Below are 19,000 nucleotides of genomic sequence, written 5' to 3'. Positions count from 1 at the left end.
AACCACCGAAATAAGGAATCAACACCTACAGATGGATCCAAACTAGCCAAATAAACTGGAAGTACATGCAGTAAGAATGAGAAAGGAGCCTTCTGTGCCATGGAAAAAAAACTATAAATCAACCAGAGTAATGTGCCAATAAAGGCACAAGACATAATTGAAACATAAACAAAAAACAGGGGACACCAAACAAGCAGGCTAGCAGGGGCAATCATGACGGACATAAGGAGCATCTACTTTGTCCCCAACAACCAAAGTGTGTAAAGGGGGAGGGGGTACGAAGCCTACCCAACAATTGTGACTTGTACTACCAACAACTGCGAGCCAATTAGCGGGTCTATTCCCCTCATGATGAAATCTCCAAATAACAGAAATATGAGAGGATATGAGTTTAATCCTCTTAATATAATAGAGAATATCCCACGACGCATCAACCCCATTAGCAATAATATCAATCAAAATGCGGGAATCACGTTCAATGATAATAAACTGACAACTGAGAGAAGCAACTATCATGACAACCATCAACATGGCCCTAGCCTTCGCTTCAATAGGAGAATTAGAGAAACAGGGAGAATAGAAGAAAATAATACAGTCCCCAACATTATTCCTAGTAATGCCCCCACAGCCAACATTGCAAGATTTCCAGCTCCTATCGGTGTTAAACTTTATCCACCCTGTGGGAGGAGGCCGCCATCTCACCAAAACCGGGAGTTTCAGTATCCTCCCCCCAACCAAAATCGCCAGCCCCATTGATTGGAAATACTTTATGCCCGAAAAAAAGCTGTTTTTAGCAGCTCCTTGTTTTTATTTTTCCGATCTGGGTTACAAACCAGAATGGTACCTAGTAGATTTCGAGTAGGAGACAAATTAATACTAAACCAAAGACCAACCTTTTACACACGCACACACACACACACACATATATTTCTGGTGCTATGAAAATAATGTACAGGTCTTACTTGTGTGAGGAGCATCGCCTAGGAGTTTTTCCTTGTCATACTAAAAGAAACGTGTAGGTGTTGTGCTTGTCACATTAATCCTGCCGCAATTGAGATGATGTTAGGGAAGACCTACGCAAAATTAAAAGAAAATTTTTTCTCTCTCCCCTCTTTTTATCTTTTTATATTTGCTGTCTGTTTTTTTATATATACTACTAATTTTTATTATATATATATATATGTAAACAGATGGAGATTTGGAAAGGGAATGGAAGAGAGAGAGAGAGTATACTGTCTATTTGTAGAGGAATTAAGATTTCATCCCTATTTTAGAGAGAGAAAGGAGAGCGAGAAACACAGCTTAGGAACATCATAGTTATAGAGGGGAAGTTAGAAGATGGGGAGGGACAATGAGCTTTCTCTCTCTAAAGATAACTGTGGAGGTTGAAAGGGTGGTGTAGAGAGAAGCAGCAGCTGGCAGTTTCATGAAGTGAGTTGAATAGGAAAGAAAGGGAGTTGTGTGCTGTGCTTGACTCGAGATTGTGAATCATATTCAGCCTAGGTTTGTGCAAGGATGGGCTGGGGAATTGCGGGCGGTGTGTGAGAGGGATTTGGTTAGGGGTAGAGGTGAAGGGGAGATCTGTTGAGCTGGGACTAATGAGGGGTGTGAGCAGCATAGTCAAGTCAAAAACAGGGAAGCACGCCCTAGTGTGGGATGAGTGTAGTAGTTGCAGGTTGTAGAGTGGTTTGTAATTACTCATGAGGTGACATTGAGCAAGGGAACAGCTAGTGGCGCGTGCGGGAGGCTTGTGAATAGGAGATGAAGAAGAGAGATGGGAAGCTGATTTTCTTGCATCACTATAGTGAAAGAGAATGAAAAGATGGGCGGCTTTATGAGGGACGCGAGTTCTATGCATGCGTTTATGAATTTGGAGTGGGAATGCTTAGGGAATGGGAGAGGGAATCTGAAGAGCGGAGTGAGGATATGTGAGAAGATAGGGAGAATTGCTTGTGTCACTGGGGAGTGATGGGAGAAGTGGCGTAGGATTGTTTTAGGATTTCTTTTATTTTATCAAATTTAATTATACTGTGGGCCAATAGTGATTAACAAAATTTTAAATTTGATTTAATTTTGGGTTCATTTTAACTTGAGTAATAATTATTTAATTATTTTTGTTGTTATTATTATTATTATTATTATTATTTATATTATTTTAATTTCATTATTCACTCATGTTGAACTAAATGACATTGATTGCACCCATAGGCATTGTTGAACTAAATGACTATGGGTTTTTTTTTATTGCGGGAACTCATGTAATTTGGGTTTTTTTTTTATGTTCTGTGCTGATGGCATGGTTTGTTTTGTGAATGAACAATATTTAATTCATGTCAATGGCGATCAAGGTGTTGAACTAAATGACATTGATTGCACCCATAGGCAATGTTGAACTAAATGACTAGTGCGGGAACTCATGTAATTTGGGTTTTTTTTTCTGTTCTGTGCTGATGGCATGGTTTGTTTTGTGAACGAACAATATTTAATTCATGTCAATGGCGATCAAGGTCTCTCAAGCCCGATTCGAGCAACGTTGTTAGTTCTCTTGATTATAATTCATTGGATCAATTGGGTGGCTCTTTTATGATTTTGATCCTCTAAATGCATTAACGAAGCCTTTTCTACAAGCAAACAATGTTTCTGAGTGATTTGGTTGCCATTGAAAATTTTGAAACTCAATCTGAGTGACGCGTCCATTGAGCACTGCTTTTGCTGTCATTGTTATTGTATTTGACCATATCACAGTGTGGTGTAGATGTGGAGATCAACACTGAATGCGGGTAATTTAGACTCATTTTGCTTATTTGGGCGTTTATGGTGTTTTAGATCATTCTCATATGCAAAAAAAATAATATAATATAGTTAATTATTCTCTCGACTGTATCAAAAAAAGAATCATATGGGAATGAGAAATGGTGACAAAAAACTCTCGTTTATACCCTGCGATGTTTCCATTCTATGGTTTGTAGAACTTGTGCTTAAATGTGTTAAAAAAGTTGTAGTATTGGTTTTATGAGTGGGGATGATGTATGGCGGCTGAGAAGTGGCATGAACAGTGATTGGAGAACAGACCAGACGCAGAAAGGAGCAGTTTCCTGCTGCTGAACCAGCAGGTGGCAGCAGCTTTGACGGCTCTGTCAGAAAACTGCAGGCGAGGCGAACGATGAATCAGCGAAGTGTAGATGGCAAGGGGAATCCACCACCTGTTTCAGTTTTGCTCATTTCAGGTCCATAAATAGAGTGATTAGAATTCCTGTTCCCAAGAGGTGTGAGACAACACCCAGATTGTGCTTCCAAGACAAAGTGAGTGGAAAGGCAACGTTCGAGATGGGTGATCCAACGCCTTGAGTGGTTCTCTTCCATTCAATTTTAAGCTCTTATTTCATTCTTAAAACTTGTTGGCGGTGTATTCTCTCGACGGTGCATAGTAAGTGCGAGTTGTGTGAAGAGTCAAGGGATGAATTTTGGTCAATTTCTCTTGTGCTATCAAGAGAATGAGCATTTGAATTGTTGCAAGTTTCGGGAGAATAGAAATAAAATCTATGCATTTCTTCTAATCTTCACAGTTGAATTTGTGGTGTGGCGTGACTTCGTGTTTTTTCCTGTTCTCGTATTTTTTCACATTAAATCTCGTGTGTGTTTTGGATATCTTGTTTATGCGATTCATTTCATTGTTCTGATCTAGATTTTTCAAATCGTTGTATTTTCCTTGGTGTGATTTGGTTGTTAATTGATAAAATCTGGCTTTTATGTCCCAAACAAGTGGTATTAGCGAGGTTTTCTGAAGAGTTTTTATTCAAGTGGGAGCATTGACTGACGAAGTGAGTTACAAGGTGGAGAAATTCAACGGTTCGAATTTTGTACTATGAAGAATGCAAGTTGAAGATATGCTGGAGTGTTCATACAGAGTTTGAGGATGTGGTACCATGATATATGTTTTTATAAGTCTTAAGGGGAGCATCAGTAGGGCTGACATTGGTATCCGCCATTGGAAGGAATCACCAACAAGCATGAATCGATGGTACTCAAAGAATGGGAAGTGCTTGAGCAAAAATCCTAGGTTTTATCTGTCTTTCACTTTTCTCGTTTGGTACTTTCAACATAGTGAATTAAAAAACAATGGTGAATCTCACGATGACGTTGACAAAGATGCATGAGAAAACCTTCAATATCAAATAAAATTTTTTTGATGAAGAGATTAGAGGGTTGTGCGGTGGTTGAACTCTTGAATAATTTAAACACTATGACGAACATATGTGTTCTATATGCATCAAATTCAATGACAAGACTAAAACACTATTAGTTTTATCTTTTTTGCAAGACAATTGTTATGTACTGGTCACGAAGAAGAATAACTTTTCAAAAAATGCAAAGTTAATTTTTTATGACATCGTGGGGTTAATATTAAATGAAGTTCACAACATGGCGAGCGGTGAATTTTCAAATTCTGCGTTGAATGTTGAGAATTGAGGATGAAATCTTGATAGGATGTTAGGCATAAATAAATTTAAGTCCAAAATTTGAAAGTTCAGGTTTTGAAGAGGAAATGACAGGAGAATGTTGGAACTGCGAGAATACAAGTCATTTCAATAAAGACTACAAAGTTTTGAAGAAAACTGGTGTTGGAGGCCAATATAGGAATTTCTCTACAAATGTCTTCACATGCAAAATCTAAGATGACTCCCTGGTTTATCTTTAGTTAATATTGAATGTTGGATAGTAGTTTCAGGCGCTTCTTTTCATATATGCCCCAAAAAAGTGGTGTTTAAAAACTACACTCACAGTGATTTAAGGAAGGTGTATTAGGAAGATAGCATCGGTTGCAATATTATAGGAAAATTTGATGTTGATATTAGATTTTCAAATAGAACAGTGTAGGAAATTAGTGAATTTAGATATGTTCCAAGTTTGAAAAGAAATTTGATCTCAGTGGGCCAGCTTGTAAGTTCAGAATACATGACTATTTTCATAGGTGATTCATAAAAGGTGATTAGGGGGGCAATGATGATGGCTCAGGGCAATATTGAAGGCTCAGTTTATCTAATCAATAAGATAACACAATTCATTAATGTGATTGGAACAAAGGTTGATGCAAGTCTTTGACACCGTTGGTTTGGCTATATTAGTGAGAAATTTATGAAACCCTTACTTTCTAAAAATAAGTTTTAGGGTTTAAAATCTTAGATATAGATTTTCATGAAGTTCGTGTATCTAACAAATAAAAAGAAAGCTTTTTTTTTCCAAAAGTTGGTCAATGGTGAAGTTTAAGAAGCTGGAGAGTGCATACTGATGTATGAGGTCTTATTCCAGTTCAGTCCATTGTAGGATCTCACTATTTTGTCATTTTTATAAATGATCACTCCTGAAAGATATGAGTTTACTTCTTAGTGCATAAATCTGATATATTTGAAGTATTTAGAAAGTGGAAGTCCGTGATAGAGAATGAGATTGACTTGAAGGCTTACAAGGTCAAGGTACATGATTATTTTCATAGCTGATTCGTGGAAGGTGGCCAGGGGACAATGTTGATTGCTCGGGACAACATTGAAGCCAATCTTAACCTGGTTAATGAGATGACAAAATTTATTGATGTGGCTAGAACAAAAGGTCTTTGACAAAACATGTTTGGCCATATAAATAAGAAAGGAATGAAGACTTTGTTTCTTAAAAATAAGTTTCATGATTTAAAATCTAGATATGTAGATTTTTGTGAAGTATTTGTATATGACAATCAAAAGAAAGTTTGTTTCTTGAAAAGTAGGTCAATGTCGATGCCCAATAAGTTGGAGTTAGTGCATACTCATGTATGTGATTCTACTCCAATTCATTTTATTAGAGGTTCTCACAATTTTGTCACTTTTGTAGGCGATCACACTGAAAAATGAGAAATGATTAAGATGTCCATGATAGAGAATGAAAAAATCTTAAAATTGAAGCGTCTTAGATCGGATAATAATGACGAGTAATGTGACCAGATGTTCAAGAATTATTATGCATCAGAAGGGATCAAACATGAGATTATTGTTCCAAGGGCATCACAATAGAATAATGTGGCTGAGCGCATCAATAGAACTATCACAGAGCATGCCAGAAGTATGAGGTTGTATCCAGGCTTGCTAAAGTAGTTTTAGGAAAAAGCAATGAACACTACAACTTATCTGATAAATTATGATTTGTCCGTATCTTTGAATGAATGCTTGCTTGAAGAACCTGGAGTGATAAAAAGATAAAATCTTTTCACTTGAAGGTATTTAATTGTTCAACATACGTTCATGTTCATGCTGTCAACTTATGCAGATTAATAAATTATGTGCATTTTTATTGGATATGTCTCAGATAAATTTTGATATAAATTCTGGGATTATTAGAATCAATAGTTCATTAGTAGTGATGTGACTTTCAATGAAATGGAAATGCACAAAGAGAGGAGCAAAACTTAGAATTGCTCGTCAGCTCTTTTGAAAAGTCATCCAAATATGTTGAGATAAAAGGTAATGGTGATTATGAAGATGGAGAAAGAAGATGCGGTCAATCTGATGAAGCACAGAAAGTTCTTCAGACATGTGCTAATGAAGTTAGTAGGTCTAGCAAAATCATGAGACCGATACAGAAGCATCCTTCTTTGTACTATTTTTTGCTAACTGATAGTGTTGAACTAGAGTGTTATGAAAATGCTACTCAAGTTAAAAATTTAATGGAGTAGGAGTTTGTTATGGATCACGAGATGCAGCCATTGAAGTGAATCAAACTTGAGATTTGATGGGATTACCATTGGCAAATGGGCACTACATAACAAGTGGGTCGGCAAGCTAAAAAAAAAGTCAGATGGTAGTGGACGCTACAACGGAGTGCTTATTGTGAAGGAGGTTTAACAGAAGAAAGAAGTGGACTACACTGATATATTTTTTCTTGTAATGAAGATGATAATTGTCAGAGCTGTTATGAGCTTGGTATTAGAGGAAGGTCTGCAGCTTGAGCATATGGATTTAATGACAGTCTTCATACATAGTGATTTGGAAGAACTGTATGCAGTGCAACTATAGAGTTTTGTGATATCAAGGAAAGAAAATAGTTTGTAGATTAATGAAGAGCCTTTGTGGTTTGAAGCCATCATCGAAATAATGGTATAGGATGTTTGACACACTCGAGTTAGATAATTGGTATATGAAGTGCAAAACAAACCACTGCTGCATTATCAAAATTTTTGGCAATTGTTATATATATATAGCAATTGCCAAAAGTTTTGATAATGCTGCAGTGGTTTGTTTTGCACTTCATATATATATATATATATATATATATATATATTTGTATGCGTATGATATGTTGATTGTAAGAACAATTATTGAGAATATCAGAAACTTGAAGGAGCAATTATTGAAGGAGTCTGAGATGAATGAGTGAGGTTCAACCACGAAAATCCTTAGTATGAGAATCATCAAGTACATGAGTGCAGATGTAATGACTTTGTCTCAACTAGAGTATGTTGAGAATGTCTTACAATGGTTCAACATGTGTAACTCAAAACCAATGTGCATCCCAACATGTCATGTAAATTGTGTGCGGTGTGATTTTGGTTGTGAATTGATCGAATTTGGTTTTTACTTCCTCAACATGTACCGTAAATTGGATTAAACTTATGAGTTTACAATGCTCAACATGACAAGTCACTAGATGTTTTAATCTCCCTTGTCAACATGACAAGTCACTAGATGTTTTAATCTCCCTTTTGTTACATTTTGCAACTTCATGTGAAATTAATCTTTCATCAAAGTAAATATATCCAAGTTAGCTGACCAATATTTGATTGTTTTTTGCTGCTTTTGAACTGTTATTTATAGATGTTGTTCTCAACACCTTGCAGATCTATAAGTTAGTGTGATCAGTTTGAGATAGCACTCTGCTATGTATTTTTTAAGATTAATGACCAACTTATTTGGAAAAGTAGCGCTTGTGGTTTAGCATGCCTAATATTGTAACGTGCCATTGTTTTGTATTTCTGTGTTGAAGTTTGAGTATGTATCAATATCATGTATGTCTAGCCGTGCACGAAAAGTTCTGTGCAAATGCATAGCATTGCAATGATATTGAACATAATACCTATAGAAATAACTCAACTAATTCTTAACCTATATGGTTGTAATATGGATGATATTCATTATGTATACATGTTGAATTTTGTTTGTTTTTAGTGTTGAGAACCGCATGGTTAATTTTATGATTAAATGAGCTTGATCCATGAATTTGGCTTGGAATATATGGTTCAACTTTCTAGGTGACCAAACACTTAAGGTACAGTGGTGTCTCTGTCCCACCTGTTTATGAAGGATCTTTTAAGAAGGCAGTTTGGGCATTTCAGCATCAGAGAGTATATAATCCTGAAAAGGAATGCATAATGCATCTATCAGATGTCCCTCAGGACATAGGAGAAGACCTGGACTTTTTGGGGCCATATCCTTGATAAAATAATTTATTTATTTATTTGTCTAATTCAATGCCCTTATGCCCTTTTCTTAACTAATCACACTTGGTTGCCTCCAGATGTCGTGAAAGGTATAGCGAAAGGAGATCTTGATCCATTGACAAAAGGACCATTCCAGGTTCGTAATAAGATTTTATAAGCTGGAAAATTGGTCTCCATATCATTTTCAATTTATTGCTTTCTGCTATTCTGCAAATTTTTATATCCCAATTTAAGTTGTTAGTTATTTCTCCTACATGAAAACTGAGATTTATGGAAGATTCTCATGGAAAGATCCTTGTTCATGGAGTGAACTCTAATCATGCATTGGTAATAAATTTTCATGTTTGTATAAGACGATTGAGTGAATACTTTGGGATATACATGTTTAATGAGCGTTTACAAGAGGGCTGATATACTTATTGTGCATATGCTAAATCCACTGACTTGGGAAATGAATGATCTTTTTTTATTAGCTAGAGTAAGAAGAAGACTGTTGATTACGTCCACTATGGCTCTTATGAAAAAGACAAATAGAGAGAACATTGATCAATTGTATGCTGATATTCACCAGGATGTTAGAACAATTTGAACTTTCACAACATAAAAAACATATGAAGCTTCATAATACAACATTTGAAATTAAAAATCTTGCTTTTTTTTCACCACACAATCTTTACGTGATTTTCTGTTACCCCATTTCTTCAGTTTTCTATAATGGCTAGTTCTATGAATGGAAAATGCCATTGGCGCCCTCACTCTTCTCCTATTTATTTATATAGGTTGCTTCTTTCATGATTGAAATAAACAACCTAATATAAATAATCTTAATTTATTAGAATTAAATGAAAATATGACACTCAATAGGATACATTCGAGAAAAAAGATTCATATAACCGACCCCACTTAGTGGTATAAAGGCTCGTTGTGGAATATAGCCGACCCCACTTGTAGGTTGCTTCTTTAATACAGTTAGCACGCGTGATGATTGGACGTTGTGTTTAGTTCCCTCATGTCCTTTGACAAACAATTAGTAGTCAGGGTCTTCATTTATTTGATGACAAGCAATTGGGGTTATAACTTACTCTCTCTAATTTATTTGTATTACTTTTTTACTTTTTTAGTAATTATCTATTTATTTGGACTGACTTTAAATATAAACACTTATGAACAAGAATAGAGCTTGTTGGAGCAAGCTATTGCTGATAGCCGGAAGTCTCTTGCCAGAAAAATAAGATTTGAGAAATTTTTTTGGTAGAAAATATAGCTTTTGAAAAGCTTCTTTGCCTGTTGACTCTTTCAGTACTGAAATGACGAACACATCCTGAGAATAATTTGAAGCCAGAGTTGCAAGAAACCAGGGTAGTGGTTTTATATTAGAGAACAGATAACTGTGTGGACTTGCAATTCTCAGCCTTCATTATGTTTTCTTTATCTTTTTTTTTTAATAGCAAGTGCTTTACAATTGAATTTTTCTGTATATATTACAATTCGTTATTTTGTGATATACTTTATTTGATGATCACTTGTGCAAATACTATCTTTCGCAATTATACCCTTTTTTTCATCTTAACAGGTGGAAACAGAAAGCTCAACGTTGGCTGCTGATAAGGCATTCCCGATGAAAAATTCTGAGACGATAGACAGAATAAAAAAACTAGAGCTACCCGTACAGAAAAATATTTTGACTAATTATTTCTGTATCCTTTTTATTACTTTTCAAGTTAACTCAGTTTTAGAGAAGATACCTGCTTATGTTTAATTTGTAAGATAGGCTAATCTACCAATTTATTCAGAGGTCTAAAGTTTTTTCCCCCCTCAAGCCTGCTTCTTTTATGCAGTGATTCATACTTTGTTAAGCGTATTTTTTTTTTATGTGCTGCTATTATTATTATTATCATTGAAGTGTATTACGTCAGCTTTACATCTTCAGATATCATTTTTATGCCTAAATTTTCGGATTTCCTTAACGCTATGAAGGCTTGGCTTCTATTCAAGCTAAGCGGAAATTCATGGCCCCAAAATTTACTCCCAAGCTCCTAATGGAACCTTCTTCTCCAAGATCTAGTAGTCCTGATTCTGATTCTCGGGGTTCAGATGAAGCGCCTCTTTTTTCTGCAACAGGCCAATCTCAGGACTCCCAGCATAAGTCAGGATGCTCAAATAATAAACTTCCAGTAATTACTTCTGTTAGTGATTTAGATACTTCTTCTCCATGTTTGAATTTAAATTGTTCTCTTCAATTATAATTGTTTCCCACCTTTTTTTTTGCTTTAGGTGGAGGATGGATTGCCCAATAAATGCAATAGCTTTTTGGGATTACCATTGAATGGTAAATATTTTTCATAGAGTAAAATGCCGAAGTAGTCCACTATATTGGGTCATTTTAGATCTGGGGCTATAAAAGTGTCAAATTAATCCACAAACTCTTTAAATTACGGCTGAAGTAATCCTTCATAGGGGATTATTTCAGCCCACATTAAAAGAGTCCGTGGACTAAATTGACAATTATTTAAACTCTACGGCTAAAATGACCAAATACGCAAGGCAGGGGACTATGTTGGCTGAGGATACCTGGAAGAACTGCGGACTTATGTTTTTCAAATCTGTTGCAGGAAGATCTGTTAATAAAAGATGCCCCAGTCCATTTCTAGAATCGTATCAAGCTGCTGTCAACCCAAAATCACATGAAGTTCATGAAACGGAGCTAAAACACACCACTCTAGAAATAAAATCAATGAATAGAAATTTAAGAACGAGCCGTTTTTTCAGTAATAACTCATTACTTGAAGTTGCTTCTAGGGAGCAAATTAAAGTTTCATCTAAGAACAAAGAAGATGGCACTACTGTTGTTTTGCATGATCCTATGGTATCTTTGGGTGAACCAATTCAGAATTTTCAGGAAACTTCAAAAAAGAAAAGAAAGACAATTCATCTTTTCGACAAAAATGAGGTAGTTTTTGCAATTGTCCTTTCTGTTATCATTTTATTTTGTTTTACTTCTATGAGAACCAATGCATTGCATATTTTATATGTAGCGGGAAACTCTTCCACCTGGAACTGTAAAGTCAAATCCAGTCCTTGCGGATGAAGGTATGACATAATCTATCTCTCTATACCATTATGTTTATTATTTACTTCGACATCACTAAAAATACATTTAGTGCTTCCAATATGCTGGCCTGGATTGGATTGGCTACATGTTGATGGCTATTTGTAGAAAATCATTTTAGTTCATGAGGTTTCCTTGAAGTTTCTCTGCCTTAAAGTTTTGGGAAAAATGGGTCGGTATGATGGATAGGGAAAGGGACAATAGAGAAAGGAGAGCTGTTGAGCAACCATTCTTTTATTTATTTAATTAGGTGTAAGATGATCTGAGATAATACTAAAAGAATTTTTTTGATGAAGGTTATAGCGTATTGTCTAAATCATCAATATAAACCATACCATTGACCTTTTGGCCGTTGTGCAGGAAATAAAGCATGATGTTTCATAAAGTAAGCCCGAAGTATAAAATAATCATTTGTTACTCTTAATCATTTAGCTCTCTTATATTATGCCATCTGTTCATCAAATTGCACTAAGGTATTAGGAAACTTTGACATGCTATCAAATTGGATAGGATTGGCTCCAGCTCTGATGTTCTTTAACGTTGTCTTTTAGTTAGGTTAAAATTCTGGAGAACAAGAGAAATCAAATTCTATATGCACCAGAATGAATTACTGCTTGTGGATTATTTTTATCTACGCAACAATTTGGCCTAGAATTTGAAAGACTGCGCAAGAATTGGGTTGACTTTTTATTTGGATGCAGTCAAAGTGAACTCAATGAGTCAAATTGTGAGCTAAGCTTGGTTTGGATGGCACTTGATATGAGTTAAGCTTGAATTGAATAGATCTAGCTCGTGACAACATCGAATCTAGCATATATAATATACAAATATATTTCATTATGCACTTATATTTTACGTAATGCATATATGCATTTTTTCGTTTATATATATGAATCTATACTTTTTTAAGTGATGCATGTGTGCGTTTATTAAAAGGTTTGAATGCTGTAGATATTTCGGGTCTATTGTTCAAAGTGACGATGATATAAATGTGGATGTTATTAGTAGAATTCCAGTTGCTTGGTTGAAGTGGAAGAATGCTTCGAGCTTATTGTGTGATAAAAAAGTACCGTTTCGACTGAAAGGAAATTTTTTTAAGATAGGGGTTCGACCTGCAATGCTCTATGGCACAGGTTGTTGGCCTTTGAAAGAGAGATGCTCTATGGCACAGGTTGTTGGCCTTTGAAAGAGGCATAAATTTAAGTTAAGTGTTGCCGAGATGAGAATGCTTAGGTGGATGAGTGGCTTTACACTTAGAGACAAAAATGTGAAATAAATATATCTGTGATAAGGTTGGTGTATCTCATGTGACAGACAAAATTAGAGAGAGTCGTCTTAGATATCTTGGTCACATTAAATATCGACCATCTGATGATCCGGTTAGGAGAGTAGATGCAGAGGTAGACCTAGAAAGAGTTGTGCATATTATATAAAAAATGGTCTTAATTTATTAAGAATTAGAGGAAAATATGACATTCAATGTGATGCAATGGAGAAAAATGATTAATGTGGCCGACCCCACTTGGTGGGATAAAGGCTTGTTGTTGTTGCTGAATGTTTACTGGACTTGTCAAGTGATGCATTGGATTGGTTTTTTATTTGGATGAAGAACCTTATGAAATTGAAATTTTTTACCTTATGAAATTGAAAATTTTTTTAAATCAGATTAAATTTTGACTCAATTCAAGTTTTGATCAAATTTAATGGCCCATGTCTAGTTCATAGGTCAAGTAGAGCTAGCCAATCACCATATGTGGGATTTGAAAATTCCTATTTTTTTCTATTGATAATGTTCAAGTTCTCTCAGCTTTTTTTTTAAAAACAAAAGGCAAGTTGGATATCAAACAAGGCAATGCTGAGAAATTTTACTCTGAAGGATTTTGTGACCTGGTTCAATTTTTCATATATGCTTAATGACTTTCTTTTATTAGTTAAATAACAACGATATTTTTTTTTTTTTTTTGAGAAAGCTAAAAAACTAATATATTAAATAGAAAGTAGGATACGGATAAATTGTATGGGAGAGCTCAAACATGACACCCTGCCCACACGATAATCACCACATCAAATGGTTCCAAAATGAGAAAATACAGTAAAATACATGAGAGACCTAAAGAAAAAACCAAAAAATGCCAAAATACATAGTATCAGGTAGCTGGAGAGTAACACAAACCTAAAGAAAAAACCAAAAAGTGCCAAAATACGTAGTATCAGGTAGCTGGAGAGTAACGCATTTTTGTCATGCTTCTACCTCTAGTTCTAGGGAAGGAGCCAGGTAATAAATTAGTAAGATGGGTGTCATTGACAGTAGTAACCAATGTATCATCCAATAAATTTCAGAGCTCAAGTCGGCCTCCGTTCTTCTTCTTTCTCCTGGAATAGATGTGTCATTTCTCATTTGAAGATTGACTCACCTGATCATTGAAATGGTCTAAAGTGTGTCAGACATGTGTAGGTTGTTGAACATTAAAAACAACTATTTGTTGTACCAGCTAATCTTTTATCAGATCGAAGTAGCACTCTCGTGTGTCTTGACGTCTATGTGGGTAATCGAGCTGAGTTGAGGGAAAGGTTGTTCCAGCTCTATCTTGAAGTTATTCTGAAAATTTGGAAGGCTGTATATGGACGGTTATTGTTTTACTATTATAGCCGGGCAATGGAGATTAGGCGGTTTTACTTGGGAACAGGGGTCGAATGACTTAGGCGATAGAAAAAATGCAACAATTTGATGGTGATTATCAGATGGCATAAGCGGCCGGGTGGTGGCAATTTGAGGGCTGCAACTGGTTAATTGTGTTTAAGTAGGTGATGTTGTTGATGGTAATCATGCAATGGCGACAGTTTACGTTAACTAGCTGATATTTTGGAGTGGAGTTCAGGCTATGTGTATGGATTTGTAAAATTGGTAGTTTTTTGGGAGGCCGACGTCTTGTCCTGATGGAGGGAAAATCTAGCCTTTTTGTGAGGGGGTCCCATACGGGAGAGTTCTCAATTTGGACATCTTCAATTAAAGGTTGATATTTGTTTGGATAAACCTTCTCATATTATATTTGTGCTGGTTTTCAAGCTTTTTTTTAGGAAGCGAAGGATCTTCTTCTTTGACTCCTCTATCACATGTAAATTGTCTTCTAAGAAAGAACCCAATGTGTCTTTACCAATTGGGTTATGCCAATCAAGGTGGAAAGGAGCGGTGTTTTTTTTTTCCTTGGTAGAGATTGTTCCCTGAAATGGTAGTTCTCAGAACATTGGGCTCTATTATTAGAGTATTATACTTGTCGGCCATCAGATGATTACTCAGTTTCGCGAAGGATGGTTTCTCATTGATGGCATTAAACTAATCTGGGTTCATAAATTTTAGAGGTAAAAAAAAAAGTCTTAGCTCAATAAAAAATTATCATGACAAACACATTGATATGAGTGATAACTATGATAAAATTTATGTGAAAAACTCAAAGGGGGACCCAGACAAATTATTCTTTTATATAATTAGAGTTATAAAGTTTCATTCTTTTGTTTTTAAAACTTGAGAAGACATGTTCACAATACTTTTTTATCCCTCTGTTATTATAATAATAAGGATTGTTGGATGACAATAATAACTAAAAGATAATGATTAGGCAACAACATTTTAAAGATAGTGATAATGCAATATGAGCTTGGAGATAATAGTTAGACAATAATAATTATATGATTGTGCAGGCTCCAAAAATTTTGACCCCTCCCTATGAGCTCTCTGCATTATTTTATAGTTTTGTTTTGAGAGAGAGAGCTTTGCAGGGTCAAATTTTCAGAAGACATATTGAATTGTAAATAAGACACTACACAAAGATTTCACCCTCATTTTGCGATGACTTTTTAATCTAGGGTTTGATGTTTCTTATAAGCGCAATTCCCATGGTTAATTACCCCTCCAGATAATGTGAGAACATTTTTTGATTAAGGCTAGTCATTAAAAATTAATTATATAACATATAATAGCAATATACATATAATATTCTAAATTATAAAGTACATCACTTGGAGTTTAAGGCAGATGATTGGGGAATGAAAACGAAAGTCGATCAGGATCTTATGGTTTCGTCGTCTCTGGTCATCGTGGTCCTTGATCTACTTAGAGGAGGTAGTCGACCCAATTTGATAGAAGAATCAATGTCAACAACCATGACTTGCGTCATCCAAGTTATTATTGCAGATCTAGGATGAATATTGGTCTAAAGAGATAAATTTAAGCCGATCTTAGCTGAGAGAAGGGTTTATGACATTTAATTGTACTCTTATAATTCACAACTCAAAATGTTAAAAATCATTGTTGAACATACGGGTTGCGGTCGTAATCGAACTATAATGATATCATTTGGTGCTAATCACCGGGTCAGAGGACTCTTATCTTAACCGCTATTTTTTTGTGTGTAATTTGACGATAGAAACACACAGACAGAGTATTCAGGCCACGTCTTTATTGGTACACAATTAATTTGATTGTTAATATATTGATACATTTGATATGACATTCGCTCTTCGTGAGCTGAAGTCGATACAAACTGTCATCCTCGATAAACTATTGCAAAGGGTGGATGTAAATTTTTTTAGTTTTTAGTGATTTATTTTTAATATAAATATTTAGTTTATCTTTAGGATTTAAATATTTATCTCAAACTATTGGACTCATCAACTCAATTCATTATGAGAAGGGGGATCAGTTTTTAGTGATTTATTTTTAATATAAATATTTAGTTGGTTTCTTTAAAAATCTTTATTTAAAAGATTGACCACTCTGATTGAAATTTTAGATCAACAGGTTCATCATCAGCGTAGTCAACATTTAAAAGCTTTTATATTTAAATAGGGGGGGCATTTAATTTTGTTAGTTTAAGCTTTTCAAAGTATAAGACCTATCGACTTCTATCTTTATAGGTATGTGGATTAGATTAGGTCATTTGGACTTTTAAATTTTTATCTTTAGGATTTAAATATTTATCTCAAACTATTGGACTAGGGGGATCAATTCATTATGAGAAGGGGGATCAGACTTGTGGGGTGCGACTTTCAACCATATACTATAGAGAAGACAACCTGATTAGCCCCATAATATTCTCGAAATTAGTATTTGAGAATCTAATATATTGATTGAAACACATGCGATCATAAAATTTCACATATTTGAACACCTTCTAGAGTTATTAAATTTAAAAACTTGCATAAATTTTAAGCCATGAATTTAATATGTAGATTTTACATCTGGAGACACACACAATATTTTGAAAATCTGTGTAATTAACTTGCTTATATAAATACCCTAAATCATGCATAGCTCAAGTGGTATTCATCTAAGTCTTAAGAGTGGACTTCCATTTCAAGATTTCTCATTTAACTTAGAAATAATCAAAAATTTTTTATAAATTTTAAAATTATTTGAAGCTTAAAGTATTTGCAAAAATATTATGATTTTAGACTTTAAAAGAGACGGCCTTCTATTTGCAATTTACAGTTAAATTGCGAATCCAGTAGCGTGATTTTAAAATTTCATATTTAATTTCTTTTAGCCAAAATTCAAAAAACTTAATTTTAAAGTATTTTCAGATTTATGAGCTTAAATTTTAAAATTCAAATCTTAATATTATCACTGCCAGACTATTGCTCTGCTCTTCTTGAATTAAGATTTTAAAAAAAAAATCGTATTTGGCCCAAAATTTTACCTTCAGGACAGCATGAATCCCCAATTTTAAAAGAATTTTCTGAAGTAGTTCACACTTTCCCAGCCTAATTGGTATTGTGCTCTCTTCAGTTAGAGGTTTTCGAAAAAATTCTTTAATTGTCCCAATTTTATAGTCTCGATGTTGTTACGACTACAAAATAAAACACAATTATAGCACACTTCTTTTTTTTTTCTTTTGGGTAAATAAAATGAACAGTAATATAAAATAACAAAAAGATTTAACTGGATTGATAGGGAATGCTGGGAAGGAGCAAGGGTTCTGTTAAACGAGAAACAATGGGTTTTGTGGTTTGGATTTGGGAAGAGTTGATCGGGTCGGGCTTGAATAATGTTGTTGCTCGGTTCAGCGGTAGAGAGTTTACGGATGTAGAAAAATGCGAGAGCAGTGAAGGCTAGGGCAGAAAGGGGATCGATTGCGCAGGAAGGAGGGATCGGGGGGAGGCATTCCGGTTGAGCAAGGAACGATACAGCAGAGAGGAGCGGCGTCGGCTTTGTGACGGCAGGGCGGATAAGACTCGGGTGAGAGCAGAGAGGGCTGCCAGTGATCAGGGAAGAAGCGGCAGAGGTCATAGTCGCTGACGGCTTGTTTTTGGGTATCGAAATAGGAACAGAAGTATAGGAAAATATGGATTTCGACGCAGGAGGGGGAATCAGTGCAGGGTTTTGAGGCAGGGAGAGAAACGAAACTTCACAAGAGAGGCGTGTGCAGTAATCGAGGTTGGGTTTGTTGCGAATATGGAAACCGATCTAATCTAATGACATGATGAAATTAATAAATAGGCATGCTAGCTCCTCTTGTAATCTACGTCGGAATTTGGTTTCCTTCTGGCGTTTCTCTTCTTGATGGTGGCTTTCGGGTAGACAGAGAGATTATTCTTTCTTGTATTCGTTGAGAGGATCGATGAGTGTAATTCTCAAGTAATAAAATCCCGTGCATCTTCGTGGACGTAGGCAATTTTCCGAATCACATAAATCTATGTGTTTCCATTGTGGTTTCTTTTTGCGAATTTTTGTCAATCCGGTTTTTCACTTTATTGTCGTTGTTTTTCACAACTGGTAGCAGAGCTCCAGTTCAGATCTGAGGGACAGTGATGGTCGGAGATGATGTGATGGCATAGGGACATCGGGAATCGAGAAGTTTAATGACACATATTTTGATTATTGAATGATGCAGATAGAGGACTACCTCTATAAGAAGAAATATTATCTTCCGTTACTGAGAAAACAATCGGAAAAGATGAATTCTCTGCCAGTGAATCCAATTTGGGAGCTGACAGAACTTCCATCAGGGAGGAATACATTGCACAACAAGTACTGTACCTGATAATGACTGCGCTTAATGACAGTAAGAGGTACAAGGCTATACTTGTTGAAAAGGACTTTCAACATAGGCAGGATATTGCCCACGTAGTGAGAGTTGTAATCAGATACAGGAGTAACTCAGGAAAAAACTTGGAGGTACAAGATTATGTTGACGTTGATATTTGACGTTGATATGTCAACTAAGGGTGTTACTCTTAAAAAATTGAAGTTGTGCTCAACTCCAGTTGGTCTTCTAACATGAAGAAATGAGGCTTTGAGTTGCATAGATAAAAGATATCACGTTTGAAGAAAATGGTGACGCAGCTAGTGGATGAGTAGTCAGTATATCAGTCTCCGAGTGGAAGATTTGTTGCGAATATGAAAACCGATCAACTGTTCAAATTGACAT

General features: G+C 35.3%; 1 protein-coding gene across 3 annotated transcripts in view; it reads left to right on the top strand.

Moving 5' to 3' along the window:
• Positions 1 to 19,000, top strand: part of LOC110021724 (exonuclease 1-like) — a 36,705-nt gene that overhangs the window by 13,334 nt on the left and 4,371 nt on the right. For 2 of the 3 annotated variants that reach the window (XM_020720334.1, XM_020720336.1), the window contains 7 exons: positions 8,276 to 8,451; positions 8,528 to 8,600; positions 10,038 to 10,161; positions 10,442 to 10,650; positions 10,739 to 10,793; positions 11,077 to 11,414; positions 11,500 to 11,554. In XM_020720334.1, the coding sequence (XP_020575993.1) occupies positions 8,276 to 8,451; positions 8,528 to 8,600; positions 10,038 to 10,161; positions 10,442 to 10,650; positions 10,739 to 10,793; positions 11,077 to 11,414; positions 11,500 to 11,554 (1,030 nt within the window). The remainder of the gene's footprint in view (positions 1 to 8,275; positions 8,452 to 8,527; positions 8,601 to 10,037; positions 10,162 to 10,441; positions 10,651 to 10,738; positions 10,794 to 11,076; positions 11,415 to 11,499; positions 11,555 to 19,000) is intronic. The other variant, XM_020720335.1, reaches the window with a different exon arrangement.

This window comes from Phalaenopsis equestris, unplaced genomic scaffold (genome assembly GCF_001263595.1).
Source record: "Phalaenopsis equestris unplaced genomic scaffold, ASM126359v1 Scaffold000140, whole genome shotgun sequence".
In the NCBI taxonomy this organism is placed as follows: Eukaryota; Viridiplantae; Streptophyta; class Magnoliopsida; order Asparagales; family Orchidaceae; genus Phalaenopsis; species Phalaenopsis equestris.
This window is presented reverse-complemented; position numbering and strand designations above follow the sequence as displayed.